The following is a 15,269-nucleotide window of genomic DNA, read 5'->3' on the forward strand; positions in this document are numbered from 1 at the left end:
AAGAACAGGAACTTAGCTTTTTTCCTTTGTATTTCCTGCAAAGCTTAGCACAGGGAGCTTGGCACATGGTAGTAGCTTGGTAAATATTTGGTGAATTAAATTGTTGGTGAAACATTTTATTTCTGTGGTTTGGAATAATGAAATATGCTGAAATGAATATGAATCTATTTAACCTGGATCTTTTTTGAGACAGAGTCTCGTTCTGTCGCCCAGGTTGGAGTGCAGTGGCATGATCTCGGCTCACTGCAACCTCTGCCTCCCTGCTTCAGGCAATTCTCCCTGCCCCAGCCTCCCAAGTAGCTGGGATTACAGGTGCCCACCATCACGCCCGGCTAATTTTTGTATTTTTTTTAGTATAGACGGGTTTTTGCCATGTTGGCCAGGCTGGTCTTGAACTCCCGACCTCAGGTGATCTGCCTGCCTTGGTCTCCCAAAGTGCTGGGATTACAGGCGTGAGCTGGCCTAAAAATACTTTTGATTTGGCCAGGCATGGTGGCTCACGCCTCTAATCCCAGCACTTTTGGAGGCCGAGGTGGGCGGATCACCTAAGGTCAGGAGTTCAAGACCAGCCTGACCAACATGGAGAAACCCCATCTCTACTAAAAATACAAAATTAGCCAGGCATGGTGGCGCATGCCTGTAATCCCAGCTACTCAGGAGGTGAGGCAGGAGAATCGCTTGAACCTGGGAGGCAGAGGCTGCGGTGAGCCGAGATCGCACCACTGCACTCCAGCCTGGGCAACAAGAGCGAGACTCCATCTCAAAAAAAAAAAAAAAAAAAAAATCATTTTTGATTCAAGGGAAAGCTGGTGAATGGAGAGTCGAACTGCAATCTGGGATCTGCAAAAAGTACTATTATATATTCTGCAATTGATTTTGAAATAGTTCTATTTTTTCACATCTGGAAAGCTTTGTGGCTACACTGGAGGTACACAACTGTCTAAAGAAGGAGGCCCCAAAAGGAGGAATAAGTTGTGAATATTAGTTCTCACACTTTCTTAATATTCATTTGTATATCCAATGCTTCTTCTGTGCCAGCCACTCTTCTAGGCCCTAAGCTTGTACCAGACCAAACAGATAAAAATGTCTGCCCTCATGGAGTCTACACCCTAGTGGCGGGAAGGGGAGAAGACAGACTGGAAAACAAAATATACAATTTTTTTAAAGTACAGTGAAGAAAAATAAAACTGCAAAGAGGAATGGGCAACACTATTTTAAAAAGGAAGGCCTATTAAGGAAGGTCTCCCACAAAGCTGAATTCTGAGCAAGTGCCTGCAAGGAGTTGGGGAGACAGGCAGGTGTCTGGGGACAGCAGTCTGGACAAGAAGGGCCATGCAAAGGCCCCTGGAAAGAACATGCCTGGCACATTCCAGGAGCAGCACAAAGGCCTGTGGCTGGAGTTGAGGGAGTGAGGGGAAAAGAAAGAGGGATGAATCACTTCCATAGTTATTCATGGGAAAAAAACCCCACGGAGAGCAGACTCCAGGCAGAGAATGTGGAGAGGAGAAAAAAGAAGGAAGAAAAAAAGATGCTGTGTTGCTGAGCTAAGCTGGGTTGGTGTAGAGCATCCCCTGGAATCTGGGTTTTCTATTTTTATGATCTCTGGGGTCTACATTCCTGATAGATGCCAACAAGCAAAAAAACCTCCAGTATTAACAACTTAGGGCATTGGTGCCCAATAGCAGGATTTATTCCAGGTAAGTATCACCAGCATCATCTCCAAACATAATATTTACAATTCATGTAACTTTGCTTTCTTATAAAAATGTAATTTTCACAAGAATTTGCATTATCTGAAGTTAAAAGAGGTAGATAGAAATATGGTCTGTTGACAATACTGTCCAAGTAAGTATTGTGTCTTTATTTATTTATTTATTTATTTTTTGAGACAGAGTCTCACTCTGTCGCCCGGGCTGGAGTGCAGTGGCACAGTCTCTGCTCACTGCAACCTCTGCCTCCCAGGTTCAAGTGATTCTCCTGCCTCAGCCTCCCAAGTAGCTGGGATTACAGGCACCTGCCACTACACCCAGCTAATTTTTTGTATTTTTAGTAGAGATGGGATTTCACCATGTTGGCCAGGCTGGTCTTGAACTCCTACCTCATGATTCCCCCTGCCTTGGCCTCCCAAAGTGCTGGGATTACAGACATGAGCCACCGTGCCTGGCTGTGTCTTTCTTTCTTCCTGTTTTTTTTTTTTTTTTTTTTAACTTCAATCTAATTCTGATTCCTGGTTTTGAAACAGTTGTTCTCCACCAGCCAGCCTTGACTTCAAAGTCCAGGCCCCTAAAGGCTGGACTCGCTCTGTCAGTCACACCCATCCACCACTGGTTCAGCCCAGCGTGGCTCTGCTCCAGAACATCACAGTCCCCTCCTCTTCATTTGCCATGGGCCCAGTTACCCATCTGGTGCCTCCACAGGAACAAGTCATGCTTGTTCCTTAGCTGGGCTTTCAAAATGTTACCTCTGCTGTGGGGGGAAGTTGATTGACACATGTTCAGTCAATAACTCACAACAGAAAAGATGAGGAAAAGTCCAGGTACCCTCTCTCTCCTAGTACATTAAAACTTATGATAATTTATATCCCACCAGGATTTGTTGCAGACATAATCAGATTTCGAATCATTTGTAAAGGCCAATATTTGACCATTTTTGACCTATAAAAATGGCAATTTCATATCATTTGATCTAATCTTCCATTTCTCTTTTCTTGCCCTAATAATTTTGAAATTAAGTCTCTCTCTCCTTTTCCATGAACAGATAGATCATCAGCATCAACTCACTTATTAAGCTGAAATATACAATTTAGAATTTGTTCTTCTGTCTAAACCAGTCAAGCTACTTCTCAAAGGGCATTTCCTGCCCAGTCTCATCAGCTTCTGACAGATAGTGCTGGAGAACCTGAACAACACAACCAAAAACTCTTAGGCTAAGGTGCAATGGCTACTTGATAGTTCTAAATCATGTTCCCTTTAACCTGTCCATTAACCAGTTGGGCCATTCTTACAAAAGGCTGTGAAAATCACTGGATTGTAAAATAACTGATGAAATGTTTTCACACATTCATCCATGAGGGCAATTTTTCTTTTCTTTTTTCTTTTTTTTTTTTTTTGAGATGGAGTCTCGCTCTGACACCCAGGCTGGAGTGCAGTGGCATGATCTTGGCTCACTGCAACCTCCGCCTCCCGGGTTCAAGCGATTCTCCTGCCTCAGCCTCCAGAATAGTTGGGATTATAGGTGCCCACCACCACACTCAGCTACTTTTTGTATTTTTAGTAGAGACAGGGTTTCACCATGTTGGTCAGGCTGGTCTCGAACTCATGACCTCAGGTGATCCGCCCGCCTCAGCCTCCCAAAGTGTTGGGATTACAGGCGTGAGCCACCGCGCCCGGCCTCATGGGGGGCAATTCTTATCTATTTAGTGTCTACTATGTACAAGGAATTGGAGGCAATGTTAGGAAGAGAAGAACAAATCAGATACCAGCTCTTTCCTCCAGGAACTTACAGTATTATTGGGGAGCTAAAGCACATAACAAATAAATGCAATTCCACCACACACGGCAACAAGCAGCAAGCGCCAGAAAAGAGTACCAATGGAGTGCTCCAGCCACTCGGAGAAGAGAGACCGTGGTCCCATAAGAAGGGATCCACTGGGAAATGTTCCAAGGAGGTGGCAGATCAGATGGGCCTTCAATGAGGCATAAAGGGCAGCAGCATCTTAATCATAGTCATCACAACTGTATTTGTTTATTGAGCACGTACGTACTTTGTGTTAGGTACCATTCTAAGCCCTTGATAAACATGGGTTTCACTTATTCTCGTAACAAACTTTTTAGGTAAGTCTTATAATTCCAACCTACAGATAGAAAATAGGTGCAGAGAGGCCGGGTGTGGTGGCTCATGCCTGTAATCCCAGCACTTTGGGGAGCCAAGGCGGGTGGATCACCTGAGGTCAGGAGTTCAAGATCAGCCTTGCCAACATGGAGAAACTCTGTCCCTACTAAAAATACAAAAAATTATCTGGGTGTGGTAGCGCATGCCTGTAATCCCAGCTACTTGGGAGGCTGAGACAGGAGAATCGCTTGAACCCAGGAGGCGGAGGTTGTAGTGAGCCGAGATCACGCCATTGCACTCCAGCCTGGGCAATAAAAGCAAAACTCCATCTCAAAAAAAAAAAAAAAAGAAAAGAAAAGAAGATAGGTGCAGAGAGATTAATTGCCCAAGATCATCCTCAGAATCCATAAGTGAAGGAACCAGGAATCACACTGTGATCTCTCCATGGGAACTCCCTCTACCTTGAGACTACCCAACCCTCCCTAGTGTAGGGGAAGCTTCCCAGGCCAGGCTTCTAGCCCCTGGATTATCACTGCTCTCTCCCGCCCCCTTGTGTCAAGGATGACTCACTGCCTCTGATTTCCCAGTCCCTGGGGCCACAGGCTCCAGACCTTTCTACACACAGGTGGCCCTGAGTCCTGATTGGATAACCAGGTCAACACAGTCTGATTATTTATTGGCTCTCTCAAGTAGTCCAATGCTTTAATAAGGTCAAAATGATTATGATTCCTGGGAATGACTCTTTGGAATTTCGAGCATCGTGGGAATGAGAGAAGTAGGTGGCAATATTTTTAGTTAAGGGGACCTTTGGACACATCTCAGGCCATGTTCATGGATGGTTCTATGTGCAGCAAGAACCGTTAGTACCCTCTCCTAATGACATGTCTAACTACAGGAACTTAGAGCATAAAAGTGGCGACTGTGACAAGTTTGGCTTGTGAGCTACTCTTCTGAGGCTACCCTTTTGAAGGTTGCCAATGTCTCACTTCATATAGGTATATTCTTTTCTGAATGTCCAGTAAGCACAGTCCTAGCTGCTGGAAACACAGCAATGAACACATGAAAGTCCCAGCCCTCTGAGATAATTTCTAGACAGGAGATTGGCAATAAATACATATATAATACAAGGTCAGGTGGAGATAAAGATTATGAAGAAAAGTAAAGCAGAGAAAAGAGAGTGTGGAGAGGAGAAGGCCTGATCTTTTAGATAGAGGGACCAGAGCAGGTGGCATGTGAGCAGAGATGTGAATGGAGTAAGAAAGTGAGCCCTGTAGGCCATGTGGAGTTTTGGAAAACGAATGAATGAGCTCTGGTGTCTTTTTTCCCTCAGTACTCTCTGTACACAATGATGACTATATGTCTCATGTTTCCCAGAAAATCCCGATTTTATAAATTTTATTCTTCTAAAATGATCCTTTGAAGTTATAACAAAATATGACTTAATATGTATACTCTTGAAAGATTTTCCCCAATAAATATAAATTCAGACATCAGAAAAAACATCCTTTGTCATCTGTCTCAATTTGAGTTCCCCAAAACAAGTGTTCAAAGAGTCATGTGTTTGATCTTTAACTTAGGCTCCTTCCCTCCAGCTCTTAGCAATACTGTGGGGTAAGATGATTGAGGTCAAGTGAGAACAGACAGATATTCCAACTATTCAAAAGAAAAATCTACAAATTAGTTGAATTTCTCAAGTTTAGATAGATTCAACACCAATTAAGAAGAGGGCCTTAGGGGAGTGAAACATTGTCTTGGAGAAATTTCTATGGCATGTACCTTGGCAACACCTCCATGGAAACAGACTGAAGTCTATCTAATAAAGTCTATAGAAAATGCCCATATTTTCTCATGTTAACTCTTTGAACTCAAGGTCACTTCTAAGCAGATAATATGCAAGTCTGTTTTTTAACACTAGCCCAGTTGGCAGCTTAGGGAGCTTATCCATCATCAGACGTCGCCTGTGAAGGACTCCACCATTCATGAAGTAGATTGATATAGCAGATTGATACAGCCATAAAATTATGAGTAATATCAAGAGACTGACCTTGGTTATGTCGAGATGAAACACACAAATCACATATGGCTATGCATGAGAAATCTCATGCCAGCCCCCAGTCTGATTACACCCACCCATATCGCCAATTCACAGTTTCACACAGGCTGAAATGAAGAACAAGATGAGTTGTAAAAGCATGAAACACCTTTTTAATACAAATCCTGCAACTACAGTAAGCCACAGTTTTGAATTTGCAGTCATTATTACTGCCCGAGCTCTCTATGGCTCCCAGTCAAATAACTGTGATTTCTTAGGGACATTACCTCCAAACACAAATTCACCGAGCAAACATTTACTAAGTGCCTGTTGGGCACTAGGTAGTACCACAGAAATAAGAAAAAAATGAAGATATCTCTTTCTGTCTTTAAGGAGAGCCTCAAAGGGAAGATTTTTGTAAATGGAAAATTATAGAACTGTGAACAGGAGCTATGGGAGCACAAAGGAAGGAGGAGTCAACTGCAGGCTATGGAGTTGATGAAAGCAACACACTGGAAGTAATATTGGAGTTATGTTGACATTTCCTGGAGTAATGACCCACAACCCTGCAGTATCTCCTCCCTGTGTTTCCCCATCTATTACTGGTATATAGCTCCCATTCAGGGCTAGCACTAGGCATAAATATCAAGTAGACCGAGTCTTTTTTCATAATCTCATATCCTTTCCCAGCCAATATCCCTCAAAGCCCAGGAATGTTCAGTTAGGGTCCTAGCAGGAAACAGCCTTCAAGCCAGATGGGTCACGTGAGGAGACCTTAATGAAGGGTCTCCTTGCAGAGATATGGTCAAGGTTAACAGAACAAACGAGGATGATCGGCACGTGCAGGCTAACAACTATGGGAAGCCATTATCACCCCTAGGGCTTAAGAGATAAGAATAGCAAATACTGTTACTGAAGCCCAATGGGAGCTAGAACCATGAAGAAGGGGTTATTCAGGGAAGACAGCATTACAGAAGAACACAGCCACTGCCAAAGACATCACAGAAAGTGGGGAAGGAGCAAGAAAGATGTATCCCAGTCTCTCTTTCCTCCCTGCTCTCTGACCTCTCTCCTTTCAGTGTTTCCCATTGTACGAACCCAAGAAGAAATCAGCTTGCAAGAGAGTCTAGGTGATGCAGTCTAGCATTCAGCGTCAAGGACACAGACAGGAACAGAGAAGGACGCACTCTAAGGAGTCAGAAGGAGAACAGCCAGCACCAAGTGACCTTCCCTTGCCTTTATAACTTACTTGTTTTATTTCCTGTCCCTCCAATTATCAAAGTGACAAGTCTTCACACCCAAAGGAGCAATGACATCGTGGAACAGCCCTGGACCGAGGGCCAGAAGATCTGCAGTCTCCTTCAGGTTGCTCCTTATGTAAGCGTGGTCACTCTCTAGGCCTAGAGAAAAATCTAGGCTTCATCTTTAAATGGGGATATTTTCTTCACCTACCACAAATAGTCAGTGAGATTGTCATAGGAGATAATATGTTTAAGGAATATTATTCCATATTATTGGAGAGTTCTTTGAGAATCACATGCAGGTAATATATAAGCTTTATTACTTCCAAAAATATCACCCTTTACCTCTCTCCTCCTTTCCTCTTTCATCTTCTGCCTCTTACCCTCACCCCCAATCTTTCCCATAAATGATGACACTTTCTGGATTAAATTTTCATGGAAGCAGAGACTACGTTTGTCTTGTTCGCTGCCATATCCCCCAAAGTGCCTGGCACATAGTAGGCCATCAATCAATATTTGAACAATTAATACATGGATTTTTTTTTTGAGATGCAGTGTCACTCTGTCACCCAGGCTAGAGTGTGGTGGCATGATCTCGGCTCACTGCAACCTCTGCCTCCTGGGTTCAAGTGATTCTCCTGCCTCAGTCTCCCGAGTAGCTGGGATCACAGGAATGCACCACCATGCCCAGCTAATTTTTTGTATTTTTAGTAGAGATGAGGTTTCACTATGATGGCCAAGCTGGTTTCAAACTCCTGACCTCAAGTGATCCGCCTGCCTCGGCCTCCCAAACGTGCTAGGATTACAGGTGTGAGCCACCACTCCCAGCCGTATGATTTAAAAATTTTTTTATTTGCATAAATTTATGATGTACACATGCAATTTTGTTATAGCATAGATTGTGTAGTGGTCAAGTTGGGGCTTTAAGGTATCCATCACCCAAGTAACACACATTGCACCCATTAAGTAATTTCTCATCATCCACCCCCCTCGCCATTCCAAATCTCCATTGTCAGTCATTCCACTCTCTATGTGCATGGGTGATTTGAAAGAACTCCTTCCTCTCATGTTCATCAGTCACACCCTATGGTGGTGGCCAAGTCTAAGTTCTGGACACTGCCCACCAGTACCAGTCCTCAGCCCAGAGAGCAAGTGCCTAGGGCAGAGAAGCCTGGTGGTTCCAGCCCATGGGCCCTTTCCCCTATTTGAGGCAACAGAAGGCATTTGCTTCCCCAGTGACTTGAGCTCCCCGAATAATGAAAAACTCTCCCTTCTACTTGATTAATACTTCTCACAGTCAGTAAACAAACCCAGAGCCATGGTTTTATCTTTCTTGGATCTTTTGTTACAGTAGGGCTTGTGTTGAGGAGGGAAAACATAAATAAACCTGAACAATGGATCTGCTCCACTGTTAATGCCCCTGAAACTCTGACTACATCGTCATGAGACTCTGGAAGTTAGAAAAGAGGAGAAACAAAAGTAAAAGAAAAAATATGAGCAGAAAAGAAAGGAGGCCATGCTCAGAGGGAAAGTGAGGAAGTTCCAGAGTCTTTCTAGAACGGCTCCCCCTCCCTCAGAAGGTGGTGACATCAAAATCCTACAAATATGAACTGGGAAACTGTTCAGGTAATCCATTGCTCCTGGAGTCCTGAGTGTAATACACACACTTTTCTGCCCCTGGCTTCTATATTTTTCATAAGTTTTAGGAAGAAAAGCTGTGCCTTCTAGGCTGCCTCAACTTTGGAGTTAGGAGAGAAGAGAACGTGGGATACTCACGGGAATTGCTGTGCTTCACCATTAACACAATGATGAGAGGTAACAGGAATGCCGTCAGTTCCCCCATAGTCCTTCTCTTTCCGGGTTCTTTTAACCAAAAACGGACAGGTCCCTTCTGAGAACCTCTTGGTGACACACAAGGCCTTCTCCCAATAAGAACAGGGGAAAATATGCAGTGTCATCAGTTGCTAGGTTAAAAAAAAAAAAAAGATAAAATGAAAGCATGCACACCTTCTTTGGTAACTTTTAAGTCTTTGCTGGTTTCAGACACTGCTTGCTCCTTTTGGTGTATCTATCTTCACCCTATTCCCAATTTTTAAATATTTATGGAGCATAGTCATGTTCAAAGCACAGAGAAACAAAGATTAATCATATCTGGTCAATCAGGGAGCTCAAGCTGCTGCCTCTGCTTCCCTGGAGCTTAGAATTTTGCTTAAGGGTCAATAAGAAAGAGTCACACAGTTCCCAGGGCTTGGAACTCCCTGCTCTGGCTCCCTATGATGCTGTAGTCTCTATGTCTGAGATAGCAGGTGTCATTTAGATTGTCCTGTAATCTTCAGCTTAGGTCTGTCCTCCCTGCTACTCTAGCACCCAGCACAATAAGCTCAAAACACTTATTGAATAAAAGAAGGCAAGAGAAAGGCCTAAGAGAAGATTCTGAGGGGCAGCCACTCAGCTTGCTCAATCAGCAATCCCCAAGATCAAGCTGTGGCTACACTGTTATAAGGAGCACATGACAAGCTGGAAAACAGAGCTTAAGCTTGTCCGGGGAGCTAGGGAACAGGCCCAGACAGGAAAGAGGAAGTAGACATGAAGGGGAGAGGTGAATGGAGGCAGGGCCATGAGGCAGGCAGGCTTGAGCTGGGTTCAGGGACCTGGGTTTGCCTCCCCACTATTTGACCATGGGCAGAATCCCAAATTGCACCAAGGCTTGATTTCTTCAACTTTAAAAGCAAATCCTGTCATATATTTCACAGAGTTGTTGAAGGATCAGAAGTTCTGTTTATGATGCATTTAGTAGGTAGTAGAACCTTACCTACTAGTTTTCTTGTATGGTAGGTTGAGAATTGTCTGCCCCAAAGATGTCCACATCCTAATTGCCAGAACCTGTGGATATGTTACCTTAAATGGCAAAAACAAAATAAAACAAAACAAAACCCTTGGCAGATATGATTAAATTAAGGATCTTGAGACAGAGAGGCTATCCTGGATTATCTGGTGGACCCGGTGTAATCAGAGGGGCCTTATTAGAGGGAGGCAAAGGGGTCAGAGTCAAGGAGATGTGACAAGGGAAGCAAAGGTCAGAGTGATGCCATTGCTGAAAGAAGGACATGAGCCAAGGAACGCAGATGGCCTCTAGAACTAGAAAAGAAAAGGAACAGATTCTCCTTAGAGCCTCCAGAAGGAACACAACACTTTGATTTCAGCTGATAGGACATATTTTTGGACTTCTGTCCTCCAGAACTTTGAAAGAATAAATTTGCATTGTTCCAGGCCACTAAGTTAGTGGTAATTTGTTATAGCAGCAACAGGAAACTAATAGGTCTACCTTTACCCAGAATAAAATAAGAAGCCAAATAATGAAATTAACATTTGGCAATCTCTCAGCAGCCCCTGGCACCTTCTCTTCTCAGATCTTTGTATTTCTCTCTTCCTTTCCTTTCTGTTTCCTTACATTGTTTTTCCTTTTGTTATTCATTTAACAAATATAGTCACCTGGATTTCTCTTTTGGAAAACTCCCCCAATATTCCCAAATGTCTCTCAGCACTGGAATTCCATGGCCATGTATTTGTTCCTTTGAATTTTTGTTCATATCTTGTTCCAAAATGCATTCCATACCATAACCTGTTGTACTGACATTAAAAAGTAGGTATGAGGCTGGGCACGGTGGCTCACGCCTGTAATCCCAGCACTTTGGGAGGCCGAGGCGGGCAGATCACGAGGTCAGGAGATTGAGACCATCCTGGAACATGGTGAAACCCTGTCTCTACTAAAAATACAAAAAATTAGCCAGGCGTGGTCGTGGGCATCTGTAGTCCCAGCTACTCGGGAGCCTGAGGCAGGAGAATGGTGTGAACCCAGGAGGTGGAGCTTGCAGTGAGCTAAGATTGTGCCACTACACTCCAGCCTGGGCGACAGAGCAAGGCTCCATCTCAAAAAAAAAAAAATGTAGGTATGGCAACGATGTCTTTCTTTTTTTTGAAACAGAGTCTCACTCTGTCGCCTAGGCTGAAGTGCAGTGGTGCCATCTCAGCTCACTGCAACCTCGGCCTCCTGGGTTCAAGCAATTCTCCTGACTCAGCCTCCTGAGTAACTGGGATTACACACCCAGCTAATTTTTGTCTTTTTAGTAGAGATGGGGTTTTGCTATGTTGGCCAGGCTGGTCTTGAACTCCTGACCTCAGGATCCACCCACCTTGGCCTTCCAAAGTGCTGGGATTACAGGCGTGAGCCACCACACCTGACCCATGTCTTTCATTTTTAAGTCATTGTATTCTAATTGCAAATTAGTAAATTTAATCCAGAATACAGGGCAAATACATATAAAAAACCCAGAGAGTGATAAGATAAAAATCACCAATCAGAAAAAATTGCTGTTGGCCGGGCATGGTGGCTCACACCTGTAATCCCAACACTTTGGGAGGCTGATGTGGGCAAATTGCTTGAGCCCAGGAGTTCGAGACTAGCCTGGGCAACATGGTGAAACCCCTATCTCTACTAAAAATACAAAAAATTAGCTAGGTGTGGTGCATGCACCTGTAGTCTCAGCTACTCAGGTGGCTGAGGTGGGAGGATTGCTTGAGCCTGGGAGGTCAAGGCTGCAGTGAGCTGAGACGCCAGTGTACCACAACCATGGCAACAGGAAGAAGGAAGGAAAGAAGGAAGGAAGGAAGGAAGGAAAGAAAGAAAGAAAAAGAAAAAAGAAGGAGAGAGAAAGAAAGAGGAGAGAGGAATGAAGAAAGGAAAAAATTTGCTGTTAACATATTTTAGAGTATTTCTTTTCAGTGGTTTTGCTGACTACATATGTCTGCATATAAGCATACCTTTATTTGTTCATTTTACCAAAAAAGGGTTTTACGTCCTAATAGTATTTTGTAAATTCTTTTCAAATTGATATTTTCCAATATTAATATGCAGTTTTTAATAGAATAGCTTTAATAGTCCTTAAAATTTTTAATAGATTTAATTACACCAAGATCTTCAAGGACAGGTAGGACTGCCCCACTAAGTTGGGAGGCGCTGAGGTAGGGAGAATCCCTCGCATTCTCTTTGTGGAAAAACAAGCCTCACCTCTGAGCAATAGTCTGAACTTAAATCTCAGGCCGCACTTTTCAGAGTGCGTTGTGCTTATCCTGTTGATTATAAATCCCTTTATGTGTTTGGCTTTTAAATACCTGATTTACTATGTGTATTTTAAGGCCCCTCTGAGGAATCTGACTTACTTGCAGTTACTGCAATTCATCCTTAAAAACTAAATGATGAATTATCAAGTTAGCAAAAGGGTCTTGTTTGTTAAATAATATTGTTTTCAACATAATATATTTTATTATATTTAATCAGTAGTTTTCCCTTGGCTATTTTTTTTAATTCAGTAGAAGTGTGTGTGTGTGTGTGTGTGTGTGTGTGTGTGTATCGAGTTTGATCTGAGCCATTTTCTGTGGGTAGGTAAAATCCATTTGCCAATTTTTGGCCAAGGCTAGTCCTTGTACAAATGGGAGTAGAATACTATAGCAAAGAACATGGGTTCAGGAGTCAAACTTCTTTTCAAATGAGGTTCTGACATTTCCTACCTATGTGACCTTTGACCAAATTATTAACTTCTCTAAGTCTGGGATTTCTCATATAGAAAATGGAGGTAATAACCAATTCTGCCTTACAGGATTATTGTGAGGATTCAATGAAATCAGCAGTGGTGGAACCAAGAAGTGACTTGTCACTTGTTGGGGCTTTAGAGTACTTTTACTACACACACATAATCACCATCAGCTGTCTTAAGCAATCCCAAATAAATCTATAATTTAAGAAAAGAGGCCGGGTGCGGTGGCTCACACCTGTAATCCCAGCACTTTGGGAGGCCAAGGCGGGCAGATCATGAGGTCAGGAGATCGAGACCATCCTGGCTAACATGGTGAAACCCCGTCTCTACTAAAAATACAAAAAATTAGCCGGGCATGGTGGTTGTCACCTGTAGTTCCAGCTACTCGGGAGGCTGAGGCAGGAGAATGGTGTGAACCCAGGAGGCAGAGATTGCAGTGAGCAGAGATTGCGCCACTGCACTCCAGCCTGGGCGACAGAGTGACACTCCATCTCAAAAAAAAAAAAAAAGACAGGGGTCTCCCATGCCACCTCAAGTCCCCTAGCCCTGCTGTCCAACCAAATTACATTCTAAAACGTGCCCCATATGGGGATTCTGGAGCTTCTGAAGATAATGCAAGTGTGTCACTGTATTTGTCTGTTTTCACACTGCTGACAAAGACATACCCAAGACTGGGCAATTTACAAAAGAAAGAGGTTTATTGGACTTACAGTTCCACATGGCTGGGGAGGCCTCACAATCATGGCTGAAGGCAAGGAAGAGCAAGTCACATCTTACGTTGATTGCAGCAGGCAGAGAGGAGCTTGTGTAGGGAAACTCCCCCTTATAATACTGCCAGATTTCACGAGACTTATTCACTATCACGAGAACAGCATGGAAAAGACCTACCTCCATTATTCAATTACCTCCCACCAGGTCCCTCCCACCACAACACGTGAGAATTCAAGATGAGATCTGGCTGGGGACACAGCCCAACCATATCAGTCACTTAGCACAATGCCTGGTACATAGTATGGAAACATTAGCAATCACTAGTACTATTATTGCAATGACCCAGTTTACCAACACAGATTGATTTTTCTTTCCTTACACATAGTCACATTCATAAAGGATGATAAAGAACATACCTCCCTTCCTACAGTGGTTCAAATCCACCGTCTTGTCAAGAAATTCACTGAATTCCAATAACATATTTCAGCTTTTTAGTACTCACCAATTTCCATTCATTCAGACCCTCCTAACTTGCCTTATTCTAAACAGGATTTAAAACTGCTTTTTTTTTTTTTTTGAGACAGGGTCTCACTGTCACCTAGGCTGGAGTGCAGTGGCATGAACATGGCTCACTACAACTTCTGCCTCCTGGCTCAAGTGATCCTCCCACCTTACCCTCACGAGTAGCTGGGACCACAGGCATGAGGCACTACACTTAGCTAATTTTTGTATTTTTTTTTTGTAGAGATGGGGTTTTGCCATGTTGCTCAGGCTGAAAACTGCTAACTTTTGATGTACTTTTTCATATGTGGTCACTTGCCTTTTCACTTCTCTTTTATTAATTTTTCTTTTCTTTTTAAAAAACTTTTTGTATTTCTGATTATCCAAGTAAATATTTCATTGTAGTAGTTGACAAACTTTAAATACATTTCTTTTTTTCTACATGTAAAAATTTTCTATGTACCACAACATTTTAATGTATAAGAACAGAGCTGAAATTGTATCATATGTATAATTTTGTGTCTTGCTATTTTTACTCAAGCCATTCCTATGTCATTACATACTTTTAAACAACATTTCTAATGACCACCAAATGGATGTCCCACAAATTCTCCATCATTCCTTAGTGCTGAATATGTAAATTGACTGGAATTCCTCCTTGTTTATTTTAAATCAGTGTATACAGGGTGACAATGGTGGAGGTGTTGGTAACAAACAAGAAGAGGAAATAAATCATGGCCAGTGTGTTTTGGATATGTGTATGGATATTTTCTGTGGTTGGAGGTAGGAAACATAGACAGTCATAGCCAGATCAATGGAACTTAAGTGGAATGTTCTGGAACATGTACATGCATATCGGGGTTTCTAAAAGGTTGGATAATGATGAAGAGTATGATATCCTATATCTATGTTAACACTTTTCTCCCTTTCTTTACCTTGTTTCAAGAAGGATTTAGGGTGAACTCAACAAAAACAAAACAACTCAATCAAAAATGGGCAAAGGTCTTGAATAGACATTTTTCCCCACCCCGCAAAAAAGATATACAAATGGCCAATAAGCACATGAATAGGTGCTTAACATCACTAATTATTGAAGAAATGTGAATCAAAACCATAATGAGATACCACCTCACACCTATTAGTACAACTACTATAAGGGAAAAGAAAACCCAGAAAATAACAAGTGTTGATGAAGATATGAAGAAACTGGAATGCATGTGTCTTTTAGTAGGAATGTAAAATGGAAAACAACATGACTGTTCTTCAAAAAAATTTAAAATAGAATTACCATATTATCCAGCAGTTCCACTTTTGGGTATATATCCAAAATAATGGAAAGCAGGATCTCAAAGAGATATT

The 15,269-nt window shown here is 42.6% G+C and overlaps 1 protein-coding gene across 11 annotated transcripts in view; it reads right to left on the reverse strand.

Annotated features, from left to right (window-relative positions):
- The window catches only part of LOC129016923 (major histocompatibility complex class I-related gene protein), a 31,528-nt gene that overhangs the window by 11,619 nt on the left and 4,640 nt on the right, over positions 1-15,269 (reverse strand). For 3 of the 11 annotated variants that reach the window (XM_054456735.2, XM_054456754.2, XM_054456745.2), the window contains exon 2: positions 8,881-9,068. In XM_054456735.2, the coding sequence (XP_054312710.1) occupies positions 8,881-8,947 (67 nt within the window). In that variant the 5' untranslated portion in view covers positions 8,948-9,068. Of the gene's footprint in view, positions 1-8,880; positions 9,069-9,916; positions 10,003-13,408; positions 13,556-15,269 lie in introns of those variants that run through there. The other 8 variants (XM_063650430.1, XM_063650523.1, XM_063650436.1 and 5 more) reach the window with 5 other exon arrangements.

This window comes from Pongo pygmaeus, chromosome 1 (genome assembly GCF_028885625.2).
Source record: "Pongo pygmaeus isolate AG05252 chromosome 1, NHGRI_mPonPyg2-v2.0_pri, whole genome shotgun sequence".
Classification (NCBI taxonomy): Eukaryota; Metazoa; Chordata; class Mammalia; order Primates; family Hominidae; genus Pongo; species Pongo pygmaeus.